The 24,547-nt window shown below is 44.4% G+C and overlaps 2 protein-coding genes across 2 annotated transcripts in view; one reads left to right on the top strand and one right to left on the bottom strand.

The window, feature by feature from the left end:
- Window positions 1-1,362: 1,362 nt before the first annotated feature.
- drc1 (dynein regulatory complex subunit 1 homolog (Chlamydomonas)) lies at window positions 1,363-11,548 on the bottom strand. Its single transcript, XM_023974370.2, has 16 exons — window positions 11,308-11,548; window positions 11,037-11,124; window positions 10,758-10,870; window positions 10,304-10,487; window positions 10,089-10,226; window positions 8,360-8,446; window positions 8,122-8,244; window positions 7,882-8,021; window positions 4,157-4,291; window positions 3,359-3,821; window positions 3,135-3,224; window positions 2,917-3,003; window positions 2,623-2,768; window positions 1,907-2,059; window positions 1,658-1,760; window positions 1,363-1,513 (listed from the first exon to the last, which is right to left on the bottom strand). The coding sequence occupies exons 1-16, from the start codon at window positions 11,433-11,435 to the stop codon at window positions 1,457-1,459; spliced, it is 2,235 nt and encodes a 744-aa protein (XP_023830138.1). The 5' UTR covers window positions 11,436-11,548; the 3' UTR covers window positions 1,363-1,456.
- A 3,289-nt stretch (window positions 11,549-14,837) lies between these two features.
- Window positions 14,838-24,547, top strand: part of LOC111954293 (opsin-5-like) — a 45,253-nt gene continuing 35,543 nt past the window's right edge. The window contains exons 1-2 of the mRNA XM_070435853.1: window positions 14,838-14,878; window positions 16,760-16,914. Coding sequence (XP_070291954.1) covers window positions 14,838-14,878; window positions 16,760-16,914 — 196 coding nt within the window. The remainder of the gene's footprint in view (window positions 14,879-16,759; window positions 16,915-24,547) is intronic.

Below are 24,547 nucleotides of genomic sequence, written 5' to 3'. Positions count from 1 at the left end.
TCCTAGCACCTAATGTAGTTTAACAAGATTTAAAGAGGGACAAAGAATACACGAATAGCTTTCGAATATGAATCAATTAGAGAAGTAAACTCGCTATGGTTTGGCTTAAATTATGTCGTCAAACACCAACATTTTATGGAACAAAGTTTGTTTCTTCACCGCTTTCTTCAGTGACCTGGAATGCTCCTTATTGGTTCTTACAGTTATCCAGAAAATATACAGTCGTTTTAGAGTAATATAAGCATGCATCTGTATTCTAACATTTCACAGTGATTCAGTTTACATGGTCATCAGATATGGCATGACTTCCTTTCTACTATAGCTTTTACAGTCGGCTTCTAAACCTTTTATCTGTCTGGATCGTGGCACGTTTTAATCAATGCAGATTTCCCGGACCTGAAGTGGTTGTGTGCACCTTATAGCGCGAGAGGTCCGGTAAAAGGGAGGTGCGGCTTGGCCTCTTGACCTCTGCCCTGTTGGCCTATCAGATGACTTTGTTTGCAGTGTGCAGTTCCCTCTGGTTTTCCCTTGCTTGACCTACTTGTAGTTATGACGTCATTTGTGTTGCAGTCATTTTAGTGATCTCATGTTCACAAAATACAAACGGACAAAAAAATATTTTGTTTGCACTAACACTAATAAGTGTATTATATTCTCCTGTTGATGAGTATGCAATATAAACATTTTGTCTGTTTTAACAATGATTTTAAATAAATGGAATTCATTGAAATAACAATTTTGACAACTGTTGGGTCTGTATCTGGTTACAATGTGTCATCCAGTGTGTGTCGCTGTGTTCTTTGTGTGTTTGAATGAATGCCAGAGGTTGCATTCGTATCAATATGACTCGTTATGAGTAGTGTTTGTGTGTCCGTGCGTGTACATTTCAGTTTTGTGTGTGTGTGTAAATATCTCTTCCTGCAGTCGTCCCAATACCAGTCTGTCGTGGTTGCTGAGCCCAATGCACGTGGTGTGTATCCTGGCCTGGAGGCAGTACAAGCTGCACTGTGTTCTACTGCTGGGGGCTGTCCTGGGACTACTGTTCCTGGGCCTGCTCTTCTTCTCCATGCCCTCTGCCCTCAGCAACAAGATCTTCAACATCGCTGGCTGAACACACTTCTCAACCACACACATGCAAACTTTCTCTCGCTCAATGTGCCTGATCCCTGAGTGGATTTGCACTATCTTATGCATTCATTGTTGGTATTTGAAAGGCTCTTTGTACACGCTCTAATGCATTGCACTATTATCACATATTGTTGGTATAATCTTCTATACATTCTACTTTACTATAAGGTAATACTCCCATTATGCACTATATATTTTCTATTAAAAGTGTTAAACATCAACTCTCATACCGTATGTTGATGAAGTGCTTTATTTTTCATAATTAAATACTGAAGCATTTCCACTGCACTGTGGGTTTGTGTGTGCTCTTCCTGATCAGTCAGCTTGTTCACTCAGGAGCCAACTGCATCACCAGGTTGGGCGGGATCTCCAGCTCAGCATTGACCTATGAGAAGAATGTAGATAGGTCAGTAGACGGGTCATTAAATTAGCAAACACATTCTGGACACAAACCCTCGAGATGCAATCACAGGCACACACACACACACACACACACACACACACACACACACACACACACCACACACACCCTGGAGTTGACGTATTGGTGAAGCAGCATCCGGAGCTCTGTGTTCTGTTGTTTCAGGCTCTGTGTGTCTGTGATGAACTTGGACCTCTCTGTCAGAACAATGCTAGGAACAAACAGATTTAAATAATCAATCAAAACCATGCTCAATCAATCACCACTTTTTATATCACCTGTTTTGTAACTCCATAAGAGGCCGCCACTATCTTGTCATTATGTGTATGTGTGTGTGGGCGAGTGTGTGGTACTCACTGGTACTTGTAAAGTGCTGTCTCCAGGGCGCCCCAGATCTTGAGTTTGGCCTCAGGGATGACGTCACCCATGGCCTCCCAGTAAGCAGCGTCTTCTGTGTCATCTCTCCCTCCTAGACCCAGCATACTGGGCTGGTGAGAGGTAGCTAACTCTCTGGGGAAATATCACAATCATCACTTCATTGTGAGAAATAWTTTTTTGTAAAGTTACGCTTCCCCGTATAACATTTGTAAGGTCGTTTCTACACTGATTTAAGTTCGCTGTATTGAGTCCAATGTGTCACCACATAATTAAGCAATAAGGCCCGAGGGGTTGTGGTATATGGTCAATATACCAGGGCTAAGGGCTGTATCCAGGTATTCTGTGTTGCGTCGTACCTAAGAACAGCCCTTAGCTCTGGTATATTGGTCATATACCCCTGAGGTGCCTTATTGCTTAAATATACCACGGTATGACGCAAAACAACTCGTTTACTGTTCTAATTACGCTGGTAAGCTGTTTTTAATACCAATAAGGCACCTCAGGGGGTTTGTGGTATATGGCCAATATACCTCTGTGTTGCATCGTGCAAAAGAACAGCCCTTAGCCGTGGTATATTGACCCTATACAGGGATGAGACCCTTTGGACCTTATTGCTTAATACATGGGCAAGGCACTTGCTTGATTCGAAGTGGTATGCTAGTTTGGGTATTGAAACAGAGAGCCCCAGTGCTGACCTTGGCCGGCAGTGGTGAGCAGTGAAGGCCCTCAGGGCCACCAGGACATCATTGGGATGGATGAGGTCAGACGGCGGGCTGCAGGAGGAGGTAAACTCCCCTCGCTCCGCCTGAGGACTGGCCACGCCCCATTTTGCAGACGCATCCTGAATAGGAAAAAAATAAGAAAAGAAAGACGGGGACCATGTTTTATGATCATTCTTCCAAGACGCCAGTGTGGAGCTGGTAATCATGGCTACTAACATCGGCCTTCTTCCCTCCCTCACTCCCTCCCCTCTCTTCTTCCCTCCTTACCTGGGTCTGCTCCCCTTGTGTATGTCTATACTTCATGAAGAAATCCGCCAGCTTGTACACGTCCTCCTCGCTCTCGATCCCCATGGCCTGGCAGAGAAGAGCAGAGCGGAGACAACACGGATACCGCTCCTCTGTCACTACTGTCACGTGTTTATGTGACAGTAAATGTATCGGTACAGGTGACATAACACACATACAGACGTCACAGTGTAACTCACAGTGAAGATGGAGTCCAGCTTCATGAGGGACTGCTCATCCTTCTCCAGTGGYGAGAGGAGCTTCAGAAGTTTGCTCTCTATCAGAAAACCCTGTGGAGGTGAGGGACGGAAGGAGAGACAGAGAAGCTGTAAAGGCTAAATGTGGAAACTAGTTTAGTTAGATAACACAGTTCCTCTTCCTCTCTCTATTCCTCTTCATTCAGACACACAAACTCTTAGCTCACCGCCTCGTCACACAGCAGCTCCAGGAGCTTCTTGACCATCTTCGCCGACAACCTCCCACTGTGCTCCCCCTCACTCCCTTCCCTCTCTCTCTCCACCTCACTGCTCCCACTCTCCAGCCCTGCTCCTGAGTCATACACCTCCACAGCCAACCCAGGGCTCTCTGCCCCAGGCCCAACCCCTGCCTCCTGGTACTTCCCCTTCCCCGGGCTACATCCACTGGTCTGCCCAAGCTGGAGCAGCTCGGAGATGGCCTGGTGCGCAGTCTTCTGGGCCTGTCTCTGGGGCTGGAGGGGGCCGCAGCGCTCCATGAAAGCCAGTGATGGGCGCTGCCAGGCCAGGCCCAACTGCTGCTCGTGGACCAGCCGGTCCGTATCCAGGGCCTTCTCCACCAGCGCCTTGACCTCCTCTTCGTTCATCAGCCACACCTCCTCAAACTTCTTGGCATCGATGGCCGCAAAGTGCCTGAACGGAAGGAGGGGAAAGAGCATAGCCTTATTAGTAGGGATGGGCAAAACGAGGCTTTCTGAAGCGAAAAGCAATTAAGACATTGTGTCGAAGTCTCCTCAAGTGCTTGAGACACTTGCACTTGACGTGACATTTGTTGGTCTGCTCGGTACAGTTCAGTTGCAGTTTTGACCATCCCTAGGCTATAGCGTTAGACAGGGAGAGATATGAAAATGCAAAGACTGACAATTACATTCTCTCTGTGTGTGTGTGTGTGTGTGCGTGTCCGTGTGTGTGTGTGTGTGTGTGTGTGTGTGTGTATCCGTGTGTGTGTGTGTTTGTGTGTTACTCACCTCATCTTCTTCTGCATGTGTTTGTACTGTTGCATGATGCGTGTGTAGTCATCAGTGAGGTTCTGGTTCTCCTCCCGGGACTGCTTCTCCTGGTTGGCACACTTGATCTTCAGGTTGTTGACAACATCCTGCAGTCTAGATGATATAAAAGTCACAGTAACTACAGCAGAACTACACAGGTATACGTGTTACTTACAAGCTAACCAGTTTCCCCCAAACTACAGCCCCAAACTGTTGTCAACTTTTGTCAATAGGTTTAAAAGATCTAATGGTGCTAAAGTAAACAAACCCASTGTGGATAGAAGAGATTGGCGATTCAGCACCACAGAAGCGGACAACGGTGGAAACAGAACTTAGAAATTCAGCGCCACATTGTAGTGGACAGCGCCCATCTAAGATGCAGCAAACATGTCTTTTGTACATCAGGTGGTATAATGTTGCTATAGTGATAGTGTTATACAGTGCATTCGGTAAGTATTCAGACCCCTTGACTTTTCCACATTTTTTTACGTTACAGCCTTATTCTAAAATGGATTAAATAAAAACAATTCCTCATCAATCTACACACAATAACTGTCGTCCCCACAGTGACTGTACGTATATACCCCAACCAGAAGCCATGGATTACAGGCAACATTCGCACTGAGCTAAAGGGTAGAGCTGCTGCTTTCAAGATGTGGGACTCGGGAAGCTTATAACCCGGAAGCTTATAAGAAATCCTGCTATGCCCTCCGACGAACCATCAAACAGGCAAAGCGCCAATACAGGACTAAGATTGAATTGTACTACACCGTCTCCGATGCTCGTCAGATGTGGCAGGGCCTYCAAACRATTACAGACTACAAAYGGAAGCACAGCCGCGAACTGCSCAGTGACACYAACATACCAGACGAGCTAAATCACTTCTATGCTCGCTTCGAGGCAAGCAACACTGAGGCATGCATGAGAGCATCAGCTGTTCCGGACYACTGTGTGATCACACTCTRCATAGCCAARGTGAGTAAGACCTTTAAACAGGTCAACATTCACAAGGCCGCTGGGCCAGACGGATTACCAGGARGTGTGCTCCGGGAATGTGCTGACCAACTGGCAGGTGTCTTCACTGGCATTTTCAACATGTGTCCCTGATTGAGTCTGTAATACCAACAGGCTTCAAGCAGACCACCATAGTCCCTGTGCCCAAGAACACTAAGGTAACCTGCCTAAATGACTACAGACCCGTAGCACTCACATCCATAGCCATGAAGTGTTTTGAAAGGCTAGTAGTGGCTCACATTAACACCATTATCCCAGAAACCATAGACCCACGCCAATTTGCATACCGCTCAAACAGATCCACAGATGATGCAATCTCTATTGCACTCCACACTGCCCTTTCCCACCTGGACAAAAGGAACACCTACGTGAGAATGCTATTCATTGACTACAGCTCAGCGTTCAACACCATAGTGCCCTCAAAGCTCATCACTAAGCTAAGGATCCTGGGACTAAACACCTCCCTCTGCAACTGGATCCTGGACTTCCTGACGGGCCGCCCGCAGCTGGTGACTCTAGGTAGCAACACATCTGCCATGCTGATCCTCAACACTGGGGCCCCTCAGGGGTGTGTGCTCAGTCCCCTCCTGTACTCCCTGTTCACCCACGACTGCATGGCCAGGCACGACTCAAACACCATCCTTAAGTTTGCAAACAACACAACAGTGATAGGTCTGATTACCAACAATGACGAGACAGCCTATAGGGAGGAGGTCAGAGACCTGGCCGGGTTGTGCCAGAATAACAACCTATCCCTCAACGTAATCAAGACAAAGGAGATGATTGTGGACTACACAAAAAGGAGGACCGAGCARGCCCCCATTCTCATCGACGGGGTTGTAGTGGAGCAGGTTGAGAGCTTCAAGTTCCTTGGTGTCCACATCACCAACAAACTAGAATGGTCCAAACACACCAAGACAGTCGTGAAGAGGGCACAACAAAACCTATTCCCCCTCAGGAGACTGAAAAGATTTGGCATGGGTCCTCAGATCATCAAAAGGTTCTACAGCTGCAACATCGAGAGCATCCTGACTGGTTGCATCACCGCCTGGTACAGCAAATGCTCGGCATCCGACCGCAAGGCACTACAGAGGGTAGTGCGTATGGCCCAGTACATCACTGGGGCTAAGCTGCCTGCCATCCAGGACCTCTACACCAGGCAGTGTCAGAGGAAGGGCCTAAAAATTGTCAAAGACCCCAGCCACCCCAGTCACAGACTGTTCTCTCTGCTACCGCATGGCAAGCGGTACCGGAGCGCCAAGTCTAGGACCTACAGCTTTTGCCACCAAGCCATAAGACTCCTGAACAGGTAATCAGATGACTACTCTGACTTTTTGCATTGTGTATTTTTTACTTAAAAATTGCACTGTTGGTTAGGGCTTGTAAGTAAGCATTTCACTGTAGGGTCTACACCTGTTGTATTCGGCGCACGTYKCAAATACACTTTGATTTGATTAGATTTTTTCCATTGATCATCCATGAGATGTTTCAACAACTTGATTGGAGTCCACCTGTGGTAAATTCTATTGATTGGATATGATTTGGAAAGGCACACACCTGTCTATATAAGGTCCCACAGTTGACAGTGCATGTCAGAGCAAAAACCAAGCCCTGAGGTCGAAGGAATTGCCCGTAGAGCTCCGAYACAGGATTGTGTCGAGGCACAGGTCTGGGGAACGGTACCAAAACATTTGTGGCCTCCATCATTCTTAAATGGAAGAAGTTTGGACCCAACAAGACTCTTCCTAGAGCTGGCCGAGCAGCCAAACACCTCAGGGAGGTGACCAAGAACCCAAGCTCTAGAGTTCCTCTATGGAGATGGTAGAACCTTCCAGAAGGACAACCATCTCTGCAGCACTCCACCAATCAGGCCTTTATGGTAGAGTGGCCAGACGGAAGCCACTCCTCAGTAAAAGGCACATGACAGCCAGAGATTGCCAAAAGGCACCTAAAGGAATCTCAGACCATAAGAAACAAGATTCTCTGGTCTGATGAAACCAAGATGGAACTCTTTGGCCTGAATGCCGAGTGTCACGTCTAGAGGAAACCAGGCACCGCTCATCACCTGGCCAATCCCATCCCTACGGTGAAGCATGGTGGTGGCAGCATCATGCTGTGGGGATGTTTTCAGTGGCAAGGACTGGGAGACTAGTCAGGATCGAGGGAAAGATTAACAGAGCAAAGTACTGAGAGATCCTTGACGAAAACCTGCTCCAGAGCACTCAGGACCTCTGACTGGGGCAAAGGTTCACCTTCCAACAGGATAACGACCCTAAGCACACAGACAAGACAATGCAGAAGTGGCTTCGGGACAAGTCTCTGAATGTCCTTGAGTGGCCCAAGCAGAGCCCGGACTTGAATACGATCAAACATCTCTGAAGAGACCTGAAAATAACTTTGCAGGGATGCTCCCCATCCTACCCAACAGAGCTTGAGAGGATCTGCAGAGAAGAATGGGAGAAACTCCCCAAATACAGGTGTGCCAAGCTTGTAGCGTCATACCCAAGAAAACTCGAGGCTGTAATAGCTGCCAAAGGTGCTTCAACAAAGTACTGAGTAAAGGGTCTGAATACTTAAATGTGATATTTCAAAGACCTGTTTTTACTTTGTCATTATGGGGTATTGTGTGTAGATTGATGAAGGAAGTGAAGGGGTCTGAATACTTTTTGAATCATTGTAACTGTAGCTACCTGGTGATCTTTCTCTTCTGCTGGGACTTGGTGATGGTGTTCTCTTCGTCTCTCTTCTTTAGCACCTGGAAGTTGTACTCCAGCTTCTCCTGGTTCAGCTGGTACGTAGCCTTCATCTGCTGCAGCTGCTGCTCCAGGATCTACACACACACACACACATACCACAGCTCATTTAAACTCATTTAACAGTCCCTAACATACCTGCGTACTTGTTCCCACGTTTTCATATTTTCCGTCTACCTGAACATCTGTGTCCAGTTTGATCTTGATCATATTGTATTCCTCCGCGTCCTCTGTCCTCAGCTGCTGCAGCAACACCTCATACTCATCCACCCTCTTCATCCTCTGCATCACGTTCTCCAGCTAGAGAGAGAGAGAGAGAGAGAGGGAGAAAGGAGAGACAAAGAGAGACACAAAAAGTTCAAGTACATTTTCAGGGAGAGAAGAGAGAGAGTCTATTGATTAGAATCGTATTTACCTCTTTGTCCCGGCGCTCCTTCATGTACTGTTCCCATTTCGTCCTGTTCCCCGTGAGTAGGATCTTCCGCTCATGCTCAAAGGAATTCTGCACAAAACAGGAGCAGGTCAACAACCATCAACAAACAGATCAATGAACATGTCAACAACCAAAATAACCATCCCGGTGACCAAAAACCCAACCAGACGCAGGAAACATCCCCAATCAAAGTCGGCAGGACACTGCATGGTCAGGGGAGACAGAAGGTGGCTCAGTGGAAGCTGATTGGACGAGCTATTGGAGGATGGATTCATTGTAATGGAATAAATGGAATGGTATCAAACACATCCAACGTATTGAAACCACATGTTTTGACTCCTTTCCATTAATTCCATTCCACCCAATACAATGAGCCCGRCCTCCTTTAGGTTCTCCCACCAGGCTCATATTTTTCATGACAGCTCGTGGATCACCCACCAAGGGGTAACCCCTAGGGAATGTGTGGACGCTGTTCATCGACTACAGCTCYACCTTAAATACCATAGTGCCCTATAAGCTCATCACGAAGCTCATGGGTCTGAACTCTGGGTCTGAACTCCTCCCTATGCAACTACGTCCTGGATTTCCTGACGGGCCACCCCAAGGTGGGGAAGGTAGGCAACATTACCTTCTTGACAATCATTCTCAACACGGGGGCCCCACAAGGGTGCGTCCTCAGTCCCCTCCTGTATTCCCTGTATACCCACGACTGCATAGCCTCACACAGTACCAACTCCATCATCAAATTCTCTGACGCATAACAGTAGTAGGCCTGTATACCAACAACGACACCCTACAGGGAGGAGGTAGGCACTCTGACGGCGCGGCGCCAGGTAAACAACCTCTCCCTCAACGTTAGCAAAACAAAGGAGCTGATTGTGGACTTCAGGAGGAACCAGGCTGGACACGCCCCCATCCTCATCAACAGGGCCGCCGTGGAGACGGCCAATAACTTCCAAATTCCTCGGCATACACATCTCAGAGAAGCTGAAATGGTCTAACCAATACGGACACCGTGGTGAAGAAGGCACGACAGRGACTCMTCAACCACCGTTGGGTGCACACTGCCTGCCCTACAGGACACCTAGAACACCAGGTGTCGCAGGAAGACCAAGAAGATCATCAAGGACCCCAGCCATGTCCTGTTCTCCCCGCTTCAATTCCTCAGACGCAGGAKGTACAGCAGCATCATGGCAATAGACTGGCCAATAGTTTGCTGAATAGCCACCACCAGCTACCTGCTTCCGCCTCCTACTCCTCCTATGGACATTTCCCCCCAACACCCACTCAACYGTCACTTACCTTACATGCTGCTCCCACTATGGACATTTCCCAAACACCCCCCAAACTGACTTTTACTCTGCCCACATCCCAACTACATTCATCACTGTTTCAGTTTTTAATATGTATATTATAGATTGTTTTTATTAGAATTTACATAGTTTTTTTTTCACTTGGTCCCCACACCTTCTAAATGGTCATGTTGCTCCCCCTATGGTCATTACCCCCCACGCCCTCAACAGGCTTTACTATATAGTGCTATTTATATTTATATTGTTGTTGTTGTTGTTTTTTATCACCATTTTCATTCTTTTATTTCACTTAGTCCTGCATGTTTTAGCTCGGAGCCGAAGATTTTCACAGTACCCTGCATTCACACCTGCAAGCCTGTACATGTGAGGATTAAACACTGAATCTGAATGTGTCCCACCTCTATCTGGTCCAGTTCATCCCTGTAGGAGCCCATCAGAAACTTGACCTGGTCCTCCATTCTCTCAATCATCAGGTCCACATCCTCTGCCTGCTTCTTCAGATTTTTGACGTAGCGATCGTCACTTAACTTCATCTCCTACACACGCACACACATTATACATACAGACAAAACAAATGAATACACACAGGCACACACACACACACACACACTACCTGCTGCAGCTCGTGGATGAGTTTGTTCTTGTCCTCTATGAGCAGGGCACACAGCTGCTGCTGGCTGCTCAGAGAGTCTCTCAAGTCCTGGGGGATCTCCTTCATCTTTGCCACCGTCCACTTCCTGGTGATCTCCTCAAACTTCTCCAGGCTCGACTTGGCCTCATTCTCCAGCTTCTCCACCCTGCTCAGGGGGAAGGGGTGGGAGGGGAGAGAGATAGAGGGAGGTCGGAGAGGAGGGTTTGAGAACATGCATGTTTGGTTGATAGTTAACAACGTTTCAATTATTGGTAGAACAGTTTTTGTTGTTGAGCGGTGCTGTGAGGAGGTTGTATTAGTTTGACCTGCTTTTTGTCACAATGAGATACCGGCACGCATGTACAGTCCATGGCCAACAGAGGGAGCACTTCGACTACAACTGCTGCGGAGCACAGTCACTGATCCTGGGTAATACCTGAGTCTGTGGGCCTCCTCCACCTCTGTTTGACGCTGCGATTCCCTAGAATCAGCTGCTACCTGGATGTTGGTGACCAGCTCCGTCCCATCACTCTGCAGCTTTATCATACGCTGGGGGGAATGAGAGAAATAGACATGTAGTGTGTGCGTGTGTGTGTGTGTTGTGTTGTGTTGTGTTGTGTTGTGTTGTGTTGTGTTGTGTTGTGTTGTGTTAACGTTATGTTTCATTGCTTCAAAATAATTTCTAATGCTAACAATAACATAGGCCTAATGGTACCTTCTCACTCTGTTCCACTTGATGCTGGCTTTTTCTGGCCTCCTCTTTGATTTCTTTCTTTTCATGGGAGTCATCTCCCAGTTCTTGTCTGAATGACAGATGGGAAAATTACATCTTATTTTGGCATATATATATATAGCTAGCTATAGCTAACACTAAAGTTGCAGAGGACAGAGTACACCTCACCTGCAATAGCTAAACAGCTAAGCTAAAAGTTTAACAGGTGGCTAACAGGTGCTATCTCAAACAGAAGCCAGCTAACGTTATCTACCTTTTATTGGCTTCACTTCGTGCAGCTATCCGGAGGCGACGGGCTGCAATTCTCTCCTCTGGATTTTCAGAGTCCACGGAAGGTCCAGCCTCCTCCGTATCATCGCGTAGGTTACCGGTTTGACTCATRTTTTTCTTAGCTAGCTATCTAGTTAAGCTTATTACTTCGCTTCTACACAACCCAAGTCTGGAAAAAGTGTAAAGTGGCAACATCGCGAGCTACATGATGGTTTGTTGTTGTAATCGTTGCTATGGGTACGGTGGCCAGTCTCAATTCTGCACCCTACTGGAAGGAAATGTGAACTGCAGTGGAATGTCKCGCTTTACTACTGATTATGAAATAAAAGTGAATCAGAAAAATAAATTGCWACCTTTCTCCTAATGTAGAATAGACAGGGTAGGCTATCCTCACATCTCAGACTATTATTGCTCAAGTCTAATAATAATAATACAATAACACATTTGGTAAATACAAATAATGGTCATTTGGTACACTGTCTATTTTTGCCCTGCAAAGTAGCCTATTCATGTCAAGACCTGTACATACTGAGTAGTTATTTAACAAGAAAATCAGCTTCAGTGTCAATGTTGAGAAACATCCCACGTGTGGGATAATGTTAGAATTCTGCTGATCTAACCTTTTTGAATTCATGAAAAGTTTATAAAACCAAATCGTATTTGATCTCATGTGGGCTAAAAAGCTAAAGGTCTTTGGATGCTCAGTTTCCACCAAAACAAGCAGCTTATTTCACCCTGAATATCTCCACTCTGACAGCCTGCCATTGGGGTTACGCTCTTTATTTATGAATCTATAACTTGCGGTGTGGAATGAACGTATTTCCTGTGCATGAGAGAGCTTCATCAATAGTATACTGAACAAAAATATAAACGCAACATGTCAAGTGTTTCATGAGCTGAAATAAAAGATCCCAGAAATGTTCCATACGCGCAAAAAGCTTATTTCTTTCATATTTTGTGCACAAATTTGTTTACCTCCCTGTTAGTGACCAAAGATAATCCATCCACCTGATAGATGTGGCATATCAAGAAGCTGATTAAACAGCATGATCTTTACACAGGTGTACCTTGTGCTGGGGACAATCTAAAATGTGCCATTTTGTCACACAARACAATGCCACAGATTTCTCAAGTTTTGAGGGAGCGTACAATTAGCATGRTGACTGCAGGAATGTCCACCAGAGCTATTGCCAAAGAATGTAAGGTTAATTTCTCTACCATAAGCCGCCTCCAGCATTGTATTAGAGAATTCTGAAGTATGTCCAACCGGTGGGGGGAGGGGACTCATTCTGATTTGCTGGGCCTGGCTCCCAACAACTCCCTAGGCCCACCCATGGCTGTGCCCCTGCCCAGTCATGTGAAATCCATAGATTAGGGCCTAATGAATTTATTTCAATTGACTGATTTCCTTATATGAACTGTAACTCAGTAAAATCTTAGAAATGGTTGCATGTTACGTTTATATTTTTGTTCAGTATGGATTATGCATTATTAACAGAGGGTTTTAAAGCGTGTTCTTCTGTCTCTGATGTTGTTCTCTCTCCTGAGTCCTGATCCAGACATATATGTCTTTAGGAGCTCATCATATGCCTAACTATTTGCACACATCCTGACAAAGGGAATACTCTATTCAAAGCGAGGATGCCGTGTTAAATGTATCTTTGGTGAGAATGTGGTTCAGTCAGGTTGTGTAAAGCATGTTTTCCAGGTCTACCTGCATAAGTTCTTTCTTTCTGGCTCTTAGTTTTGTCTCCTTTAGCTGTTGAAATTACTGGAGGTATTTCTGGTTCTATGCATTACATTTCTACACACTGCACCCCATCTACCCTCTGACAGCCTCTGGATGTCCTCTGTCTCACTCACCTACTCACACACACACACAAACACGTGCATATTCTAATCTACCTGGTTGAGGCTTCAGTCGTCTTCCTAAGCACCTCCGTGTTCATGTTAATCCCAAATGTAGCGGTCTGAGTGGAGAGACTGAGTTCTGTTCTGAGGCTTGGAGCCCAACGGCTGATGAGATTGTGTACAGAGAGCCAGGCAGGAGTAAGATAGTATTGGAGCGTGTAAATGCTATTTATGCAACTTTTGTTTATGGTAAATAGTGTTTAAGTATTACGCTGTATTACAGTGCTTTCAGAAAGTATTCAGACCCCTTAACTTTTTAACATTTTGTTGTTTACAGACTGAATTTAAAAATGATTCTATTTAGATTTGTTTGTCACTGGCCTACACACAATACCCCATAATATCAAAGTGGAATTATGTTTTTAGAAATTTTGACAAATTAATAAAAAATGAAAAGCTGAATGTCATAAGTACTCAACCTCATTGTTATGGCAAGCCTAAATAAGTTCAGGAGTAAAAATGTGCTTAAAAAGTCAAATCAAATCAAATCAAATCACATTTTATTGGTCACATACACATGGTTAGCAGATGTTATTGCGAGTGTAGTGAAATGCTTATGCTTCTAGATCCGACAGTGCAGCAGCATCTAACAGGTAATATCTAACACTTCCACAACAAAACCTAATATCTAACAAATTCCACAACAAAACCTAATATCTAACAAATTCCACAACAAAACCTAATACACACAATCTAGTAAAGGAACGGGATGAGAATATATAAGTATAAAATATATGGATGAGATGCAATAGATAGTAAAGAATAGATAGTGAAGMATACAGTATWTACGTATGAGATGAGTAAGCGAGATATGTAAACATTCTTAAAGTGGCATTAATAAAGTGACTAGCGTTCCATTTATTAAAGTGGCAAATGATATGAAGTCTGTAGGTAGGCAGCCACCTCTCTGTGTTATGTTTGGGTCAAATCCAATAGAACACATTACTGAGCACCACTCTCCATATTTTCAAGCAAAGTGGTAGTTGCATCATGTTATGGGTGTGCTTGTAATCGTTAAGGACCGGGGACTTTTCCAGTATAAAAATTCGATGGAATYGAGCTAAGCGCAGGCAAAATCCTACAGGAAAACCTGGTTCTGTCTATTTTCCACCAGACACTGGGAGATTAATTCACCTTTCAGCAGGACAATAACCTAAAACACAAGGCCAAATCTACACTGGAGTTGCTTACCAAGAAGACATCGAATCTTCCTGAGTGGCCGAGTTATAGTTTTGACTTAAATGTACTTGAAAATCTATGTCAAGACCTGAAAATGGTTGTCCAGCAATGAACAACAACCAATTTGACAGAGCTTGAATCATTTTGAAAATAATAAATGGGCAAATGTTGCACAATCCAGGTGTAGAAAGCTCACAGCTGTAATCACTGCCAAATGTGCTTCAACAAAGTATTGACTCGGGTGTGAATACTTATGTAGATATATTTCTATATTTCATTTTCAATACATTTTCAAAAATGTGTAAAAACACATTTTCATGTTGTCGGTATCAATTTGAATTCACGCTGTACAGTAGCACAACAACATTTAATTGAACCTTCATTTAACTGGGCAAGTCAGCTAAGAACAAATTCTTATTTACAATGACGGCCTACAAGGGGAATGAATGCCTTCTGAAGGCACCGTATATACTATTATACATTAGCATTATTAGCGTTAGCATTTATGTTACTCGCCGCTTCTCYTTTCAACTAACGTTCCGTGTTGTTTCCACACCTTTTTTTCCTAAGCTATACATCCCTTGAAAGGAGACGATAGCGTCAGTAGAGGGAATGTCTATTTTCCACATCAAAGCCCCTTATGGCCATTTGAGAGCGGAGCATGACCTTGTCCAACCAGCCCAGCCACAAGGGAAAGGCAAGGSAAAAGGGGATACCTAGTCAGTTTCACAACTTAATGCATTCAACCGAAATATGTTTTCCGCATTTAACCCAACCCCTCTGAATCAGAGAGATGCGGGAGGCTGCCTTAATCGACGTCCAAGTCATCAGCAACCGGGGAACAGGTGTTGTTGGGGGGTTAACGGCCTTGCTCAASGGCAGACAGGCAGATTTGTTTCACCTTGCCAGAAGATTACGGGAGTGAAAGAACACACTAAAGCACCTGATGAGTGTTGCACAAGTGTTTACAAGATAATGACAGCGTTTGTTGTTGGGAGAAAAGGGGTCCTTCTTGAATTGCGYTTGTAATTGTCCCTTGATTTTGGCACCATGTAAAAACACTTTAAAATGACAAAAACATGACAAATAACACATTTTCCATTTTATTTAACTGTTATTTAATAAGGAAACATATGTAATTCCTTTATACTGCAAAATATATATTTGCTTTGTAGAAACTACTATGGGCTAACAAATTGGCTTATCCCACTGATGATGTGTTGAGGTGTTGTAAAATGTTTTGGGGATTTAGAGATATTTATCWATTATTTTGAATGCTAGACAGTGTACAAAAGTATTTCATATATTGTATATATTAATAKAAACAAAGGAGGCTATTAAAAACACKTATTTTTTGCTTAGTCAGTTTCACCTAGTCAGTTTCACAGCTTAATGCATTCAACCGAAATATGTTTTCCGCATTCCGCAGCGGGAGGCTGCCTTAATCGACGTCCATGTCATCTCTCTGATTCAGAGGGGTTGGGTTAAATGCGGAAAACATATTTCGGTTGAATGCATTAAGTTGTGAAACTGACTAGGTATCCCCTTTCCCTTCCCTTTCCCTTGTGGCTGGGCTGGTTGTATACTGTAATATATTAGTATTTACAGTTAAATATAGTATAAATACTGTAGTAAAAGAAAACTGTAGTATATATTATAGTAATTGTTTTGGTGGACTTTAATGAATACTACAGTAAAGCTGTGGTGCGGCTCCTCTCTAATGAGAATCCTCTGGAACGACAGGCCCCGGGGGCTTTCCCTGCACTTAGGTCGTTGTAGGGACGACCACAACAKACACACCCTCACACACTCAAACACAGTGCTGAAAAAGGATGTTCGCACAAACGGGTGCGAATGTTGACAGGAGCATAGAAAGAGGACAGGACAGGAGTGTATGTGTAAATTAGTATGTGTGTGTGTGTGTGTGTGTGTGTGTGTGTGTGTGTGTGTGTGTGTGTGTGTGTGTGGTGTGTGTGTGTGTGTGTGTGTGTGTGTGTGTGTGTGTGTTTGCGTGAGTGGTACTTAAAGTCAATGTTCACATTTGTCATTTAATCTGCTCTGTGGGGAAGGGGAGTGGGGGTGCTACTGTATGTGTGTACTGCACTTGTCTGTGAATGTGTGTGTACTGTGCACCTCTGGGAACATGTGTGTGTGTGTGTGTGTGTGTGTGTGTGTGTGTGTGTGTGTGTGTGTGTGTGTGTGTTGTGTTGTGGTGTGTGTGTGTGTGTGTGTGTGTGTGTGTGTGTGTGTGTGTGTGTGTGTGTGTACATCTGAATATGCTTTCTGTGGTAATGTCAATAATGTGAAGAATAAGCCTTACTCAGAAGAGCCTGTTTCCCTGTCAGAGGTAAAATTCTATCGCTGGCACCCTTTGGGGTGTGTGAATACTGGTCCCTACTGGTCTGTCTGTGGAAGAGGAGGATGGAGGAGGACAACAAATACATGTCCAAACTGTCACCCACTGTGGACTACTGGGCAGGCACGTACCTAGTAGTGATAGGTGAGTTACTTTTGGATTTGTTCAGCATTCTGCATGAGGCTGGTAGTTTGGGATTTGTGAAATACAAATGACAGGATTTCAGATTGATGTGAGAGCATGATTGATTTCTGTGGAGATGGTGATTAGAGATGATGTAGTGTAAAGGGATTCAAATTCCGTACACACTCTCTTTGCGTGTGAGCTGTTTTACGTTTTAATTTCTCGAATTTCTCAGTGGAATTTACAGCCATGCTGTATATTACACCAAAGTCATATCGGTAGGCAATATACAGTCGTGGATATATAGAATAAGCAGCACTTACGGTATAATTGATTTGACACAAAGCATTATGGTTGTCTTTCAATGGTTGGTAATGTGTGATCTAGATGTGTGAATGGTTATTGTGCATTCATTGATTTCACACAAGCTGTTGCTTTTCATTTGTCGCTTATGCTGTACACAGTGGAAACCATACTTCCATTGGTGAGCTGTCTGATGTCAATTTAGAAAATACATGAAATAAGGATATCTACACAAACAATATATACAAAAAGTACATTTCTGTTGATTCCTGATAAATGTACATCTGAAACTGTGAATGTTTACGTGTGGTACAGCACCCCAGTCCTCCTGTTGCAATTCAGATACAGTGAGGTCCAAAAATATTTGGACAGTGACAAATGTTTTGTAGTTTTGGGTCTGTACTCCAGCACTTTGGATTTGAATGAATTATACAATGACTATGAAGTGCACACTGTCAGCTTTTATTTTATGGTATATCGGGTGAACTGTTAAGAAATTACAGCACTTTTTGTACATAGTCCCCCCATTTTAGGGAACCAAAAGTATTTGGACAAATTTAAAGTTGAAGCTGATTAAACAGCATGATCATTACACAGGTGCACCTTGTGCTGGGGACAATAAAAGGCCACTCTAAAATGTGCAGTTTTGTCACACAACACAATGCCCAAAGATGTCTCAAGTTTTGAGGGAGCATGCAATTGGCATGCTGACTGCAGGAATGTCCACCAGAGCTTTTATTTTCTCTACCATATGCCGTTTCCAATATATATTTAGAGAATTTGGCAGTACGCCCAACCGGCCTCACAACCGCAGACCACGTGTGTGGTGTCGTGTGGGTGAGCGGTTTGCTGATGTCAACGTTTTGAACAGAGTCCCCCATGGTGGTAGGGTTATGGTATGGGCATGCATAAGCTACGGATAACGAAGGTAATTGCATTTTAACGATGGCAATTTGAATGCACAGAGAAACCGTGACAAGATCCTGAGGCACATTGTTGTGCCATTCATCCGCCACTATCATGTTTCAACATGATAATGCTTGACCCCATGTCGCAAGGATCTGTACACAATTCCTGGAAGCTGAAAATGTCCCAGTTATCCTATGGCCTGCATACTCACCAGACATGTCACCCATTGAGCACGTTTGGCATGCTCTGGAGCGACGTGTACGACAGCGTGTCCAGTTCCCACCAATATCCAGCAACTTCGCACAGACATTGAGGAGGAGTGGGACAACATTCCACAGGCCACAATCAACAGCCTGATCAACTCTATGCGAAGGAGTTGTGTCACGCCGCATGAGGCAAATGGTGGTCACCACAGATACTGACTGGTTTTCTGATCCATGCCCCTACGTTTTTTTTTTATGTATCTGTGACTGACAAATGCATATCTGTATTCCCATTAATGTGAAGTCCATAGATTAGGGCCTAATGCATTTATTTCAATTGACTGATTGACTTATATGAACTGTAACTCAGTAAAATCATTGACATTGTTGCATGTTGCGTTTATATATATTTTTCAGTATATGATAAGTATACTATACTACAGATTGGGTCTCTAAAAAGGTACAAACTTACAATTTCCATATGGTTTCCCAATGAAATGGGCATAGCCAGCACACGTTTCAGCAAATAAACGACTGTTTCAAATAAATGGTGGGTCTAAATGAATTGCTTACGAGGTTACCATGGATTACAATGAATTGTTTACAAGGTTTAATGTTTGATTTGTAACATAAAGAAATGTAATAATGACTTTAAAGAAATGATGGCAATCATGCTTTTTTATCGGCATTAATAAACTGCTAGCCATTGGCTGCTCACAGCTTTGAACTGCTAGCTAACTGGCAAGCACAAAAACAGGCAACAACTTTGGGAGTACAGACCCCTAAAATTTGACTGATCGCCCTCTAGTGGTGCAAGTAAGAACTGCCGAAAATGCATAGTCAAAGAGGAGAAAAATTATTATGTCAAGGAAAAAGTTTTTTAAAATTCTAAATAGAGTCATACTAAGACAAAAGGAACGTGACACAGTGTGTAAATGTTAACAAATTAGTGCAGTACATTAAGAAATGTATTAAAATGGTAGAACTGAATTCTGGAATTAAACAATGAACTATGCAAATTAGCAAATGCTGTGTGCATTAAGGAAATAGACGCCTGGCTCAAATAGAAGCCTGTCTCTAATAAGCGCCTGTTTAAGCAAATAAATGCCTGGGTTATGAAGAGAGGGAGAGGGAAACACCTGTCCATCTATGGGAAAATTACCCTCATGAATTATCTAGTGGTATCGCAGCTTACATATTTAGTCATGGCTCTACTGACTCCAGGATAATCATTTTTCAAACCATATAAAGTCAAACGGGCATATTTATATAACAAACATGGGTTTGGAGGTTTAAAACTATTAAATATTATCTCTCCTAAAGCCTCCTGTCACGCCTGCTCCCGCTCCCCCTCTCTGGCGCTCGAGGGCGCCAGGCTGCCCTTCATTACGCACACCTGTCACCATCATTACGCACATCAGCACTCATTAAACTCACCTGGACTCGTTTTTCACAATTCCTGATATTTAATCTGAGTAAAAATTGCCTGTCTTAGGTCACTTAGGGTCAGAAGTTTACATAAACTCAATTAGTATTTGGTAGCATTGCCTTTAAATTGTTATACTTGGGTCAAACGTTTCAGGTAGCCTTCCACAAGCTTACCACAATAAGTTGGGTGAATTTTGGCCCATTCCTCCTGACAGAGCTGGTGTAACTGAGTCAGGTTAGTAGGCCTCCTTGCTCGAACACGCTTTTTCAGTACTGCCCACAATGGGATTGAGGTCAGGGCTTTGTGATGGCCACTCCAATATCTTGACTTTGTTGTCCTTAAGCCATGTTGCCATCAAATTTAGCCATCAAATTTAAATCACATTAAAAGTCGGTTAAGGTTTAGAGATCACAACAAAAACAGACTGTGGTTAGCTGGAAGGTGGCAGGCCAAATTTGAGATTAGAGAAATTCCTTGCTATTGTCTTTCAAATTATCTCAGGGCTTGATGGCTTGCCTAGGGCGTATAACGGTCCTCTGAGTGGAGGCTAAACACCAGAGATGCAAAAGCGGCCTGCTTATATGGTCCTCTGAATGGGGGCTACCCGCCAGTGATGCAAATTACGTCTTTAGCTGCAAACTCCACTCACCCGATGGCGGAAGGAATTTATAGCCATGGGCGTAGCGACAGAGAGAAATAGCAAGTGGGGGGGGGGGAATTTTTGCTATCTGGGTAGGTGTGTCACTTGTTTTTGTGTCATCCTCAGTGATTGTGAATGCATTAAGTTCACATGTCCACATGTGTGGTTGTATTGTGTTTTTAAATTGGCAAATAAATCTAATCAAATAAAAGGTATTTATAGAAACAACAAAAACAGCTCGCGGCCTCTGGCTGGCTGTGGTTGGCTGTAAAGTGGCAGGCCGAATTTGAGATTAGAGAAATTCCTTGCTATTGTCTTTCAAATTATCTTATGGCTAGATGGGTTGCCTAGGGCTTAAAGATGTTCTCTGAGTGGAGGCAAAATTTCAGAGTTGCAAAAGCAGCCTGCCAAGGGCTTATAGTGGTCCTATGGGAGAGGGCTACCCACCAGAGATGCAAATCACGTCTTAAACGACAAACTCCATTTGCCTGCTGGTGCTAGGAATTTATAGCCTTGGGCTTAAGGCAAGCGGCAAATAGTAAGCGGGAGGACATTTTTTGCTATCTTGGTAATTGCACAGGTGACATGCTGGTAAATATGAGTTAAAACAGATTTTAGTTTCCCTGCAATATAATCTCTGGCTACGAGAAGCGTTGCCTCTGGATGTACATTTTCTTGTTTGCATATGACTCTATACAGTTCATTGAGTGCAGTCTTAGAGCCAGCATCGGGTTGTGGTTTTAAATAGACAGCTACAAAAAATATAGATGAAAACTCTCTTGGTAAATAGTATGGTCTGCAGCTTGTCATGAGGTATTCTACTTCTTAATAGATATACAGTATATTTTCTATGTCCTTGTTCAGCCAATACTCTGGGAAACATATAACAGTTCTTCAGATCCCGTTGATAGGATAGTGTCGAGTTCATCCAGTTTGTTCTCCAGTGACTGCACATTCTCCAATAGAAAAACGGCAGTCTATCTCGACTGCCTTTTTTTCGCCACGGCTTCCTCTTTCAAGTCCCGGAGATTAGGGCCTGGTCCTGAGTAAACAGAACGTCTAGTGCTGCCGAACCAAATCAAGGTTAGTGATCACTGTTCTGATGTCCACAAGTCGTTTTCGGTCATATGAAATAATGGCGGAGACATCATGTACAACAAAGTTAAGATCAGCATAAAAAAACACAATATGCCTATATGCTAATCTGACTTTGCTGCAGGTCTACTGACTCTGAAAAACACCAAAAGAAAGATGCCCATGGTCCCTTAGGCATACTACAAGGAAGCATGAGGACTGCAGATGTGGCCATGGCAATAAATTGCAATGTCTGTACTGTGAGACACCTGTACTGTGAGACACAGCTGATCGTCCTCGCAGTGGCAGACCACATGTAGCAACACCTGCACAGAATCGGTACATCCGAACATCACACCTGCGGGACAGGTACAGGATGGCAACAACAACTGCCCGAGTTACACCAGGAACGCACAATCCCTCCATCAGTGCTCAGACTGTCCGCAATAGGCAGAGAGAGGCTGGACTGAGGGCTTGTAGGCTTGTTGTAAGACAGGTCCTCACAAGATATCACCGGCAACAACCCACCGTCGCTGGACCAGACAGGACTGGCAAAAAGTTCTCTTCACTGACGAGTCTCGGTTTTGTCTCACCAGGGGTGATGGTCGGATTCGTGTTTAACGTCGAAGGAATGAGCGTTACACCGAGGCTTGTACTCTGGAGCGGGATCGATTTGGAGGTGGAGGGTCCATCATGGTCTGGGGCGGTGTGTCACAGCATCATCGGACTGAGCTTGTTGTCATTGCAGGCAATCTCAACGCTGTGCGTTACAGGGAAGACATCCTCCTCCCTCATGTGGTACCCTTCCTGCAGGCTCATCCTGACATGACCCTCTAGCATGACAATGCCACCTGCCATACTGCTCGTTCTGTGCGTGTTCTGCCATGGCCAGTGAAGAGCCCGGATCTCAGGTCCATTGAGCATATCTGGGACCTGTTGGATCTGAGGGTGAGGGCTAGGGCCATTCCCCCCAGAAATGTCCGGGAACTTGCAGGTGCCCTGGTGGAAGAGTGGGGTATCATCTCACAGCAAGAACTGGCAAATCTGGTGCAGTCCATGAGGAGGAAATGCACTGCAGTACTTACTGCAGCTGGTGGCCACACCAGATACTGACTGTTAATTTTGACCCCCCCTTTGTTCAGGGACACATTATTACATTTCTGTTAATCACATGTCTGTGGAACATGTTCAATTTATGTCTCAGTTGTTGAGTCTTGTTATGTTCATACAAATATTTACACATGTTAAGTTTGCTAAAAATATAACGCAGTTGACAGTGAGAGGACGTTTCTTTGTTTGCTGAGTATAGTATTTTACTGGGTGACTTTCGCTTTTACTTGAGTAACTTTCTATTAAGGTAGCTATACTTTTACTCAAGTATGACAATGGGGACTTCTTCCACCACTGGACATTATAGGGTATTGTGTGTAAACCAGTGACACAAAATCTCAATTTAATCCATTTTAAATTCAGGCTGTAACACAACAAATTGTGGAAAAAGTCAAGGGGTGTGAATACTTTCTGAAGGCACTGTATATTCCAAGTATTCCAAGATGGCGTAGCAGTCGGACGTGTGTTTGTATTGTCCTGTCGCGTGTAAATAGTAAATAGTCTTCGTATTTTTCGTATACATTTCGTATATATTTTAATTTCACTTTCCATCTAGGAACTGAATATACATTCCTACATTCCGCCTCACCCAATGTGGTACGGACCTGCTATTTTTTTTATACTTTAGAACCGTAACCCCAATCAGAAGCTAGCCAGATAACTAGCTACTAGCTAGTAGTCAGTTAGCCACTGCTGCGGTCTTCACCCTCAACTCGGACACAGCCAGCTTCAATACCGGGCCAATACCTGCCAGTCTGCAAGCGGATAGCTTTCATCGCCAGAGCATATAGGACTGCTTTTTCTCTACCACATCACCGATTCCTGACGCAGCTCTGGACAATTACACCGTATCATCACAGCTAGCTAGCTGCAACCGAGTGGCTACTACTGGCTAACACCTCTGTCCCGAAGCAAGCACCAGTTTAGCCTTGAGCTGCCTCGAGCTAGGCCATCTGCCGGCTAGCTGAAAGGTCTACCAGCGAATTCTTGGGCTACAATACCAGCTACAAGCTAATTTAGCCATTTTTTTTTTGCCGCTGCTAGTAGCTTTTACCTTCTGCACAGACACCACCCTGTTATTAGCCTGGATATTACTCACCAATTTACCAGCATCGGACTGTCTTCTCGACAACAACGCGGATCCTGCCATAATCCCTTGAGCCATGCTTCTGATCCTCCACAGCTAGCTTGCGGCTAGCGCAGCTAGCGCCACTGCCACGAAGCTAGCACCAGTTAGCAAACACAATTCTACAATTCACAACCTCTCTTTTCGCCATCGCCATCTGCTTGGATTCTCTGTCGACACGACACGTCTGAGCAGACCCCTCCGTCTGAGCAGACCACCCCCGGGCTACTAACTTTAAACGCCGCGAGCCTCCTGCTCCATCTACGGCTGCCCCCTGGACACTATGATCACTTGGCTACATAGCTGATGCATGCTTGACTGTCCATTAATTCACGTACTCCATTCTGTTTATTTGTGTTTTATCTGTCGGCTCTGTGCTTTAACTCAGGATCTGTGTGTAGTTAATCCGACCCTCTCTGCCTAGTCGTCGCATTTTTACTGTTGTTGCTGTGTTAGACTAGCACCTGTTATTGCGCTGTTATCTTACCTGTTGTTTAGCTAGCTCTCCAATCAAGACCTGCAATCACTTTATGCCTTTTGTATGTCTCTCTCAAATATCAATATGCTTGCATACTGTTGTTCAGCTAGTTTTCATTATCATTGTTTGGTTTGCAATGGACCTGTAGTTCCACTCTCGTACCTCTGATACCCCTTTGTCCCACCCCCACACATGCGGTGACCTCACCCATTGAGACCAGCATCCAGAGATACAACCTCTCTTATCATCACCCAGTCCTGGGCTTGCCTCCGCTGTCCCGCGCCCTCCATACCCCTGTCTGCACATTATGCCCGAATCTATTCTACCAGCCCATAATCTGCTCCTTTTATTCTTGTCCAACGCTCTAGGCGACCAGTTTTGA

Source organism: Salvelinus sp. IW2-2015, linkage group LG28 (genome assembly GCF_002910315.2).
Source record: "Salvelinus sp. IW2-2015 linkage group LG28, ASM291031v2, whole genome shotgun sequence".
In the NCBI taxonomy this organism is placed as follows: domain Eukaryota; kingdom Metazoa; phylum Chordata; class Actinopteri; order Salmoniformes; family Salmonidae; genus Salvelinus; species Salvelinus sp. IW2-2015.
This window is presented reverse-complemented; position numbering and strand designations above follow the sequence as displayed.